Source organism: Tasmannia lanceolata, unplaced genomic scaffold (assembly GCF_043159265.1).
Source record: "Tasmannia lanceolata isolate RefF3 unplaced genomic scaffold, GAP_Taslan_0.1 ptg000002l, whole genome shotgun sequence".
NCBI lineage: Eukaryota > Viridiplantae > Streptophyta > Magnoliopsida > Canellales > Winteraceae > Tasmannia > Tasmannia lanceolata.
The window spans coordinates 54,210,549-54,223,207 of NW_027518679.1; the positions used below are offsets into that span (position 1 = coordinate 54,210,549).

Sequence of the window (12,659 nt, forward strand, 5' to 3'; positions counted from 1 at the left end):
GTGGAGGCTAAGGATTTTGTTTTGTTTCTAGTGAAAGGGAGAGGGAAGAGGTCTAGCTTAAGAAACTGGGTTTTAATCTTTTAAGAGGATGTTAAAGTTGTGACTTTAGGCTCCCATGAAAGTATTTTAAGTACTGATCTTGAGCTTGATGGATATTTGAAAGTTCTGTGATCTACAAACAAACCTATCTTGTGTTGTCTTATTATCCTTGTGTTGAGCATATGGCCCCCATGATCCCTATGTTCTACTTTGTTTCCATTTGTACAGAATTCTTTGCTTCTTCAACAAGAAGACAGTATAAAAAGAAGCCCACAAGTACATTTCATGATATGAAGCAGTATAAAGGAAATCTCTCAGTTTATTTGCAAGGCAGCAACAGACATACTTGCATACATTTTCAACTCCTCCTTCTAAGAATTCGCCTTCCATCGCACTTCTGAGTTATAATAAAACTTGAGTCATCCAATACCAAAACCAGCCTTCAACCCCTTAACACGCGAATTCAAAACAGGTCAGCATACTCAAAAGTGTATTAAAGAGAAATACCCATCATAAAAACATAGTAGAAAGATGCAATTCATGGGATCACAAGATGTGGGTATAACATGCTACTACTGTTACTTGGCTGTTGGCTGCTTAGACTCGAAGACGGACGGTCGGAGAGAGCCTCTTGTTTTCCAACAGATCGATTCTCTGCTGAGGAATCACTTTGGGTTGTTTTCTGTTTCCAAAGATGGCAGTGTAGAAGCTCTGCCTGTGGGAAAGACCCATTTGAAGGCACGTCAAATAACAAAGCTTGATCACAACTGTCATCAGTGAATTGCAAAGAATCCAGCATGATGGAGCTTGTGTCTGGTGAGAAGGCAAACAGGCTTCTCGGACTAAAGCAAGAGACTTCATTGTCCACGTCATTAGTGTCATAGCTATGCACTCTTTTGGGGCTTCTCATCATGCCTTTTAGTTCTGTAAATTGCAAAAATACCAATGAAAATCAGTTAACGTAATATAGTTTGACAAAGAAAATTGAAAAAGAAACAGCCACTGAGAGTTCTAAGTTCTAACATGACTGATAAACAGTAAGGCCTTGCTTGTTTGAGATTATGCCAACTGATTGCGAGTCTGAACCCAATTATTGGATCCAAAATTAAAGTAAAGTTGAGTCCAATAATTGGTTTTGGACTCGCAACCGGTTGGCAAAATCTTAAACAAACAGGGCTAAGCAGTACAGTTACACAGATGATTTAATAAATTGCAACAAAGAACAACATTTGATCGGCATATCTGCAAGTTCCCTCAATCTCATCTGTATAGCAGAAAACTGAAAATTGACTAACCTGGAAAGTTCTGATTTTGGCTATCACGAGGTTTCTTGGCTGGTTTCAAGTTATCAGACCCGAGGAAAGTCTGTCCTATTGTAACTCTGCTTCCTTCTTTAATTTGTTTATGTTTTACATCCTAAAGGACATGAAACAAAAATCACTTAGAAGTCAAACCAAGGTGTAATTCCGTTCCAAAAAATTCAATCCAGTAAAAGTGGATAATTTGAATATTTTAACATTTAACTTATGAATACAGAAAAATTGGGTGGTCAGTTCACACCTTGAGCCGATTATAATGTTCTACCCATTTGGATTTTGTCAAATTGAGTAATGCAAGCCTCTTTAAAGTCCGACACTCTTCTGTTTTTACTCCAGAAAAAGAGACATCAAAGATGCCCTCCAAAAGTAGTTGCTGAAAGGAAGATAAGGCCTCCAGAAATTGGGGACAATCAAACATGCTTTCAAGACTGCACATGAGACAAAAGGACATCACATTCTATACAGATATTAACAAATCCATAGTTAAGTAGAAATCATGTTATTTATTATGTACCACTTAATCACGAAGAACATGAAAAACAACCTGTCAGGAAATTTGGTAGTATCGGTAGAAGGTAGATATTTCATTAACTGTTGTTGTTCTTCATTTGTCAGATGTCTCATGAACTCCTCATAGTTAACGACGTCCTATTCCAATAGGGACTGCAACCATGTGAGTTATTTGATAATAGCAGAAATAACAAAAAACAAATAAGCATGCCCTTTCGACTATCATTTACACATTGTTAAATCATGAATGCACTAATTAGATTTGAAATAGGTTTCTCGGGAATACTAATTCCTCAAATGCCATAGCACAAAAAAATTAATATAAATGTGATCTTACTCTCAAATCTGTGCATGTTAGGGGTGACATGCTATTTCTCAGCATACCAAACTTGTCATGGGAAAACTTGTCCCTGTGAATCACAAATAGAAATTTTAAGCCATAGAAATCAATGTATTAACACTTCACCCAAGGGCACTAAGTAAGTATATCAATGTACTAACACTTCACCCATAGAAACTAAGTACTCCTTCCAATAGAGGAAAGCCCAACAATACATATTGCAATAAAGGAAACAAAGGAAATGCATCCAAAAAAGACAGGCTTGAATATGAAGTTATTTTTAACTGAATATTAATAATTTCGAAAGCACCTTTTTGAACTCTCTTGTGCCCTTTGTCCTGCAAGTTTCTTAACTTCTTCATTGCCAAAATTTGTAAGACATGTTCCCTTGAATTCCTTATGTACAGGAAGGGATGCTGACCCTGAATAAGCTTCATTTAGGGCATAAGTTTTGTTATCTATGGGTAAGGAGCTTGCCTCCGATTCCTCATCTCGGGCAGCTAAAGTTGGATGTCTGATGAGTACGCCTCCATGGCCTATCTCAACAGAGACCATTGGGGTTTCATTTTGAAAAAGCAAGTCGTCTTCTGAAGACCCAGAAAGGTTAGACAATTGTTGCTCATGTAAAATGCAATGTAGATCTTTCGTGAGCTTTTCGACATAAGATGGCTTTGAGCGACTAGCACAAGTCCTCTTCTTTGAAGGCACAAGTGGGTCCCAGACATTTGATTGTGCTGAACCTGAATATAAGTGAGATACAAAAACGTCATTTAATATAAAATTCAAAGTTAATGCAGAAAAAATTCTATATTCTATAAGGAGGAGTACCACAGTCTGAACAGTTTTAAGCTCGTCAAGTTTTCAGACATCACCTACAAAAAGTCAGCTATTGATTGGTGGAGAGCAAGGTATTTGAAGGTTGAAATATTTCCCTACGGATCAAACCAAGGTTTTGAAACAGTCCCCAAATCTAGCATGTAGGGAACTCCTCCAATTAACTAAATGATAAGTTTCAAGACTATCTTTCAGGTAAGCTATCCAGACCAATGTGATAAGTACAATAAGGGCTGTCATTTTTTTTAAGAAAATTGAAATGGTGGAGACACATTGAAGCAGTCCTAGATAGAATGTACCGTTGGAAATAAGTTGCATTTTATGCATTTTCTATTATTATTCATATCCTGGATAGAATATGTTGCGTTTCTAGGGTCATTGTTCATGCAATTGTCTAGCCCAAGTGGTCGTATATATTGTTATCATGAACAGGACTGTTGGGCATAGTGTTTCTTTTCCTTTCAGGTGAGGTATACAATGGCAATCTTGGTTAACAACTTAATACAGATAGATGAAAAAAGCCTTCCATTGCTTTGTCAATAACAAGCTACAAAGAAAATTTTTGTAAAGGAATGGGAGAGATGCAAAGTAGCCTTCTTCTTTTTAATTTTTTTATTGCGGAGTACATATATAACATCAACAGATAGGCATGTTTAAAAACTCGTGAACAATGACTCGCACGAGGTGGCTCAGCTTTACCTTGGCCGAGTTAGAGTTCGAGTCCAAGTTTTGCCCAACCAAGTAAATCAAAAACTGCTTTGACTTATCTGAGGTAATGAAAAAAAACTGATAAAGTCTGTGTATTGACTCACCCTAGTTGATTTCTTTCTACCTCAAACAAGTTCTTTAAAAAATTGTTATTTTCATTGGCCAATACACAGGATATCATCTCAAAAGAAAACAAACATAGAACCAAAGAGATTTCATAGCAAGGCAATGGTAGAACTACAACATAGAGAGGCAATTCGAAAGACAAATTAGAGTGCGCCCCTATGCTGATGGTGGAATCAAGTTTTATCTTGTCTTTAGGCTAGGAAAAATATGAAAAGATCGAAATCTTACATATTACATTGCTAATGCCACTCCGATCCATTTCCACATTCCTGGATGAAGTTTAATGTTAAGGAATAAAGACACATAACGATAATGATAATGATAATGATAATAATAATTAAAAAAATATGCCTACACAGATGGTCGAAGACATCAATCGACAATGAGTATACAGATAAGGGTGGCATCAGATAGCATTATGTTTTTAAACAGGAGTTTTAGTTCTAGGCTCTCTCAAAATATAAAAAATAAAATAAAATAAAAGTATAGAACAAGGAAATAAGCGATCATGTTTAAAATTTGGTCATCAACAGGATATCTTAATTTCAGAAAGATTATTGCGACATCAAAACACTGAATTACATAATATATTAGACAAGTCTTCAATCATTCAAGGGATTTTGCCAATACCAAGATCACCCCAGCATTTCAATGTAAACACAGACTCGGAGAATAAAACTAGAAGGAAAATCAAACAAGAGAAATGTAAATAAGGTGATGTAAGATTCAAGCTTCAATTGAATTGAGAACCTGTTAAATCACTTGCATCTGTGGTGCCAAAATGGGCACAGCTCCCAGAGTATGATATTGCTGATCCAGAGCTAGATCTATTGCTTGTATCCTCATCCAGAACTTTTTGGAAATTCTGATCGCAATCTAGTGATTCACCTTCAAGTTCTACATTACCATTGGAGCGCTTTCTTTTTTGCAATTTCAGATCTTTGCTCTTGATGGATATACTTTTAACTTTGGGAACTTTGTAATTCTCGTGATCAAGAAGGTCTGCACGGGAATGCAGTGGGGTGTAGTTCGTAAGAGTACCCTTTGTTCTCCATCTAGATCCACATGCATTGCACAAAACTGGTTTTTCTGGTGGTCCATTCCGCCAAAGAGGAGTGCCTGTTGCATTATTTGTTTATCAGCAATGGGCACATTACGCAAAAGTCCTGAAGCAAAGTACATAAAATGTAAAATTCAACAAACATGGGAGAGAAAGGAAAAGGGCTCAAACTTGGCATCTAATCCAGTTTCATCAAATTAAAAATTTGAGGACCACAATGAAATCGCCTATATTTGTAATATAAATCTCAAGTGAGAGAAATTCCATGCTTCCAGCCTAATTTGTACATTTATGGCAAGCTGAGGTATCCTGTTTTATATTTCAGGTGGTAACAACCATAAAAAAGAAACTTCTTTAGAAACAAAGAAACTTCTTTAGTGCCAATAAAAAAAGCAAAAAAAGAAAAAAGGAACTTCGTTAGCAACAAAACTCCAACCACTGTTTTAAAACACATATGTGGGCCAAAATGCGGCCAAAGTAAATCCTAGTCAACTCGGCACGGCGCAGCCAAGTACTCGGTTGACATCATAAGTTCATAACTCGGGAGAGTCAATGAAGTTTTGATTGACTTTGTACGGCAAAATACTGACTCAGACCATAACACGGCCAAGGTAAAAGGGAGTCGACTCGGGCGACTCGACGATGATGCGGGGGAGTTTTGAAACTATTCCTGCAACTGAACATTACAAACCTTGCAAGTAATCTTAATGAAGGCAATGGATGAAATTTGACTACGAGACCATCGGGCATTAAATTATGGCTTAGGATTAGCTTCCATTCATTGCTTAGTTGCCCTTGATGTATAAGGTGGATATTTATAAAGTTGTAAGGTTCGAAGAGGCCCAGTTAATAAGTAGCCCGGTAAGATACACCCCCGACAAGCATAAAACCCCATACTACATTAGTGGAAATATAGGGGAGGTTTCTTGGAATTGAGAGCTTTATCCAGATTGAACCCCCATAACCTGGGCTTTGGTTTAGGATAAACTGATAGGTTGGCCGTTGGCCTATGGACCATGAGCTGCAAGGCAATGCTTAGATTTTACAACTGTTGCTTTATCTTAAAGATTCAAAACTTAGATCATGACAACACATCCATTTTTCAGTGTAAAAATAAAACATAAAAGAAAACAAGAAACAAAAAGAAGATGCCACCCGAGAAGGGAACAGAAAGGGGAACATTTGCGTGTCCCTCCGTTGTAAAACAAGCAAATGGATGGACATACAATTGCTTCATCAGTCTCCATTTTTGCCTACTCGTTCTTGAAAACAGCAAATAGAGAGATAAATCATTGCCTAATTTCTCAAAGCTTCACTCTTATAGTCTAAATTTTAACAGATGTTTGACATCGGGAAGAAAAATGGTGCAGTCCTAAATCCTCAAGTTAACAGAAGGCCGTCGTCCATCACCAACAATTCAAGTTAAAATTACAAAGAGTTAATATCTTGATTGAGAATTGACTGGCATGCACATAGAAACATTAACGACAATTAAAACAATCATTTAAATTAAAGGAAGGTCAACTGATAGACACAGTTGAGAATGGCATTCAGATAAAACCATAAGAGTCAATGAGAGGAAGCCACACCTTACAAGGAGAAGACTCGAAAAAAATTGAATTATCACCAATTCACCACTCAAGGAGAATTAGATCCAAGTTCCTTTATACAGAGTTTAATTCTCAGTGTACACTAACAAAAGACCACGGAGTAGTTAATTATGAAGTAACAAAACTAAGTTAAAGAGTCTTATATCAACATTCGCAATCAGCCATCAGGTTCATGACTTATTTAATTATTTTACATTATATTGATTGTTTTATTTTTATATTTTTTGAATGGCAAATGGCTATTGATTGTTTCTTTCTCTTTCATGAGATGATACGAGGGAAGAGACAAGACAGACAAAACCAGATAATGGAGTGACAATCATCAAAGTAAATAACCATGTCCATTGGTGAGTGAATGTATAAGAGGTGACAGTTGGTGATGACCCAAATGTTGTATGTGCTATGATAACTGATAAGTGATTAAGAATAGGATGGCTTGGAGTAGCCATGGACTCACCAATGTCATGACATGCATGAGGCTGCCAACAATTAGTTAAATTAGGTAGGAGGTCACTCTAGAGTGATAAATATTTCCCATGAGGAAAGTGGCATGTTTACATATGATTTGTGTGAGATTGATGGGGATGAAAAGGTTGAGGTGTACTTCCATTTGCATCAATGCATAATCATTATCCATGAGTGGACAAAGCAACCTCAACGCCCAGAGAATATAAATGTTGCCCAAGTCCATATGAAGCTCATGCTAGGAATGTTATTGCCAATTTTGGAAGAAAAAAAAAATAGAGAACTAGATAGCATAAGAGAGAAATGAAAAGAGGAGAAGAGTGGTGGAGAAGAAGTCCATAGGGTTTTTTAAATAGGAAAAACCCAGTACTTCCCTCCCTTTATATATCGCATATAAACATGATGGGCTCCATCACATATTAAGAAGTGTAGTGACAGTTAAGAAGTGACTTAACTTATGGGCCCCATTCCATTACATCATTCTAACACTTCGTCTCAAGATGGAGTGTAGATACTAATACCCATCCTGGAGAAATACATGTAATTTGACTAAGGATTAATTGCTTTGGTGAATATATCAGCTAGCTGATCTCAAATGACGTAGATATTTCCCCATCCATAACTTTCTGCTTAATGAAATAGAAATCCACTTTGGTGTGTTTTGTGCTCTCATGGAACACTGGATTGTTGGCAATATGTGAGGAAGCTTGTTTGCCACAAAATAATTTGACTGGACAACCAATAGTAAAAATCAATCTCTTGAAGTAAAATCTTCACCACGTCAACTCACAATATCGCTCAACCACACTTCGCTTCTTCTACCTGTTACCAGCTTACGCCCAATGAAGGTACAATAATCAGTAGTGGATGTCCTATCCAAAAGAGAGCCTGCCCAATCAACATTAGTGTACCCTCAATTCGAATGTACTCATTCCGACTTATACAATATCCCACGACCAGGGGCACCTTTAAGGTACATCAATATATGAATCACAGCTTCCCAATGTGGAACAACAAGAGTCTGCATAAAATAGCTTACCACACTAACTGCAAATGTGATATGTGGTATGCTAATGGTCAAGTAGATGAGTCTACCAACCATCTCATGGTAATGGTCGAGTAGATGAGGGTAAGCCTTTGTCCATAAACAAATAATAACATGCATAGTGTGATGAGTATGCAACTGTGATGAGTCTGCAAGTGGTCTCATTTACAACAGATTTTCCATTCGAAAATAACAACTTGCTGAGGAGTGCACCAATGAGACTGATGATGACAATGTCATAAGATTGGAGAGGTTTGTATGAGGCCAAAGCCAATATTCCCTCCCCCAAACCCATTTGAAGGATTAGAATTTTGGATTTGAACAAGTGACCATAAATCTTGAATCAATGAATATTTTGGATTTTTGACGCATGACACGGGTCAAAGTTTGTAATGAAGGGAGCAGATGTGCATAGGATGACACTCAGAAGGGAAGGAATGAAAAATAGCATTCTCTAGCTTCTAGGAAAAACAATCAAAGCACTTAGATGATCAATAAGAAAGGAGGAAAGAATCCAATACTGAGCACACTATTATAAGCAGTGTTTAAAAACGCGGTCGAGTACTCAGTTGACGCTGTCATAATTCGGGAGAGTCAAAGGAGTTTTTATTGACTCTGCAAGGAAAAATGCAGAACACGGATGAGGCACAACGTGAAACACGGCCAAGTTTAAAGGGAGTCAATCTGGGGTAGTCGACGCGGACACGGGGGAGTTTTAAAACTATGACTATAAGTGCCCATCAAGATGTTTTGACCAATAATGATTCTAATTCTCCAAGGGAAATTCCAGAGAGATTTCTTGAAGTTGTGAGAGTAGACAAGAGTGAGAATGGAGGGTATAAAAGTAAATCCTTTTTTTTAATAGCAAAAAGACTTGCTTACTAATATAGTAAATCTGAAACAACAACCTAGTTTACTAATGAACCGATGGGTCAAGCATATGCTCAATATAGACATTTCTTCTGACACATGGTCAAAAATTTTGTTCGTACTACGAAGCTGATTTAAGATACTATGGGAAATAGAAATCTAAGTATACTCGAAAGATGATCACATGGACCACAACACTGCAACAGGTATTCACTTTGCCGAAATCACAACAGTCAGAGTGAACTTTCCAACTTTCCATCAGTCATTTGAGTCCAATCTTTCATATGAACAAGTAGCTCTTTCTGCCCTCCATGAAAATCCAATCACAGAAGACAAACACAAGAAAGTTTCTAGATGTAGCAAACATATCATGTCACAGACACAGCTAATTATGGATCTGTGATGGCTTTCCACTTTCTAATGGATTAGGATTAAAACAAAACTATCCTTCACCGATACTATGCATATTAGTTTCCACAAATACAACCCCATTTGCCTCGTCCAATAACAATTCCCACAAACATAGGAGTGGCCATTTCTTTTACTACTAAAGACTTTCATGCCTTTGTATTTCTACCATTACAGAGTCTGTCTTTGCTGCTGTGTGATGGTTATACTTAGCATTGAACTTTGCAACCAAGTCCACCACATGGTTAACTCCATGTGCAGAAACAAGTGAGCACAGAATGAGATAGAACATTACTTAAAAGAAATGCTTGCAACTAATGTAAAATAATTGCATCTTTAATTCTAAATAGATGGAACAATCCAAAGCCAGATTGTCCTCAGTTGGCAAATACACATAAAATCCCGAGAACCTGATTTAGGATGAACAAAAAGAAGCAAATGCTAGAAAGTTCCTCAGCAATTGAATATGTCATTGAAATATACAATGACAAAGTACTATGTGTGAACAAATATGATCAAAGCACGATCAGTTCCTTGGCAGCTAACAAACAATTTTATTCAAAAGAACATAAAAATAACTAAGTGAAGGAGAACACAATGAAAACAAGGAGAATACAAGAACTCTCTATAATCTTTTCAGCCTTCAGTACTTCAAGAATAAATTCATAAACCGGTAGAAATTCAAAAGAAATGAAAAGACTAAATAAATAAATAAAAAGGGTATTTTTTTAATTGTTCAATTAATCCATTTATCATTGAAACACACCAGGGAATTGGGAATCTTTCTCTAGATAGTCCTGATTAATCCGAAAAAAATAAACCGACTAATACAGCATATATGAAAAAAATATAAGAAAAAAGAAAAACAGAAAGGAATAGAAATACCACAAGTTTTCTTAATCCAAACAAACAAAGCCATGAAAAATGAATAAAGACTCACTTGTAACTCCACAATGATAGCAAGGACCTTGCTTCCCCATAACTGCCTCCCTCCTTAATCTCCAACAAAAATTAGAGAAAAGAAAAAAAGAAAAAGAAAAGGAGGTAAATGGGAAAAACCAAGTAACTTCTTGATAGGAATTTGACCAAAAAAAAAAAATCACACGAATAAGTTTATTATATACAACCACTTTTAGGCAATATTCTGGGGAAAATTTCTTTACAGACCCAAACAAAGTTGGAGAATTTAAAACCCAAGAACCCCAAAAGAGCTTCTATTTTAGTCTAAAAAAATAGCAGAATCAACCAAATATTTACAGATTGAAATAGGTTTTGAAATGGGTTGTGTAGAATTCAATGAAAGAGAGAAAAAAACCATTCAAGGAATCAAATTATTGGTGGTGAAATGAAGGTGAAAATGAAGGGCGTTTGGGTGTCCTTATGGTATAAATGTATAATATAGAGTAAATGTTCAGCTTTCGTTGCTCTTTCTTATGAAATTAACACATATCCTTTAATTCCTTTTCAATTAAAAAATAATATATAGAGTTTATTAAATGGGAGAGGAAGTAGGGTAGAGAGATATTATTACAAATATCGTGTTGACCCTCGACTTTTCTAATGTTGATAATTTTCAAAACTCAAAAAGAAAAAGTCATGAAAAAAAACACAAAGAACGGAAAAAGAAGAAAGAAACAAGACTTGTTGCTTTTCTCTACCTTTTATATTCCACTCTTTGGTGCTATTTTCCAAATAAATGTTGTAAATACAAATATGCCAGAAGACAAGACCATTGAACATGAGGGGAAAACACAAACCAAAAGCCTTTGTTTTTTATTTCTTGTAAAAAAAAGTATAATGAGCCCAGCTTGTTCAAAGATCCATACCATCCATTTGTTGGTCTCAACATGACATCAACTCCAACAACTATAGCTTTTGGAGCAGTTGGTAACATCACATGGTATTCGAGTTCATGGCATGTCTCGGTTTAAAAATTGTTATGGTATTAGAGTTCATGGCATGTCTCGGTTTAAAAACCAACAATTCCTTGATATTAAAAATCCACGTGTAACGTCAGTCCAAAAGAGGGGTCACATGTGTCACACGTACGGCCAACCCAAAAAAAAGAGGGGCCACATGTGAGGGTTTTTTTAAGTATAAATGATTAAAGAACACTAACTCTAACAGCTTAAACTTTTCGAGTTATTGGTTGTTTCACAATCCTAACCCTCTGATCAGTTGAGGTTTGGATCATCCCATGGAGATAATTTTTGGGGCACGGCTTATTTACTTTGGGGTCCAACAAATGAATGGTTTAGTTCTTTGAAAAAGGCATGCCTCACTAGATATTAAAAAAAAAAAAAATGTGCGGACACCATATAAAAACTAGTGTACGTGTCTATATGTGTATGCTTCTCGGGAGAGAACTACAAAGTGAGAAGGCCTGTAATGAAATTATAAAATTTACAAAGTGATGATCAATGGTGAAAGACAACTTTTGGGTCCAAGGGAGTATGTGAGTGAATCAACATCGTTGATCATTTAGAACATTATGAGATGACACACATGATCTTGGTTCCATTTTGAACGAACATCTCATACGTAAGATAAAGGACTACAAAAATTGGCGATTTAGCTTCTCTTTTTTAAACGAGATATCCGGGATAATTTTTGCTCGAGAAACCACTAAGTGCTCTTGACCACATCCTTACACGTTCGAGCATTTCTCTCTTTCCAAAATAAACTGGATAGACACTAACAGAGTTAGGTTCCACAAGGTCCTACCCTTTTTAGGCCAAGGGGCAAAAGACCAACTATCCAAAAGATTGGGCATACGGTTACGGAGACCATGAAATCCCAAATAGGGTCAAGATCCTACTCCATATCTCTCATCTGTATTTGTTAGGACTTAGCGCTTATGGTTGAACGAATCCGATCACTTAAATGTATCAGAAGTGGGGCCTATTTATTGTCATTTTAGAAATTAGAGTAAAATTGACTTTCTTTTTAGTATTTTCCCTAAAAATATACTTTATAAGTTGCCCAGTTTAGATTGTAATAATTTTCTGAAAAAAGTTTTGAAGGATAAACTTTTCCATATTTTATTGCTTCCTAATGTTTGATTATAAGTGAATAAAATAACTTGAATCAGCCCTATCAAGTTTCTTTTAGAAGGACCTTATCATAAGTTGGAAAAATTGCCAAGGGGGGGACACCAAAATACAAGAATTGTGAACTGGAGACACCTTTTTCAAAAATTGTTAAAGAGGATTGATAACCCCCTTTTGGGAGTTTGATAACCCCATTTAGAGGGTTGGTAACCTCCTTTTAGAGACTTGATAACCCCAATTTCGTCCCTCTCTAACAATTTTTCAAAAGTGTGTCC

The 12,659-nt window shown here is 36.3% G+C and overlaps 1 protein-coding gene across 1 annotated transcript; it reads right to left on the reverse strand.

Moving 5' to 3' along the window:
• Positions 1–295: 295 nt before the first annotated feature.
• LOC143879115 (GATA transcription factor 26-like) lies at positions 296–10,983 on the reverse strand. Its single transcript, XM_077381300.1, has 8 exons — positions 10,275–10,983; positions 4,627–4,995; positions 2,519–2,948; positions 2,206–2,278; positions 1,903–2,006; positions 1,600–1,786; positions 1,335–1,455; positions 296–963 (listed from the first exon to the last, which is right to left on the reverse strand). The coding sequence occupies exons 1-8, from the start codon at positions 10,312–10,314 to the stop codon at positions 578–580; spliced, it is 1,710 nt and encodes a 569-aa protein (XP_077237415.1). The 5' UTR covers positions 10,315–10,983; the 3' UTR covers positions 296–577.
• Positions 10,984–12,659: the final 1,676 nt, after the last annotated feature.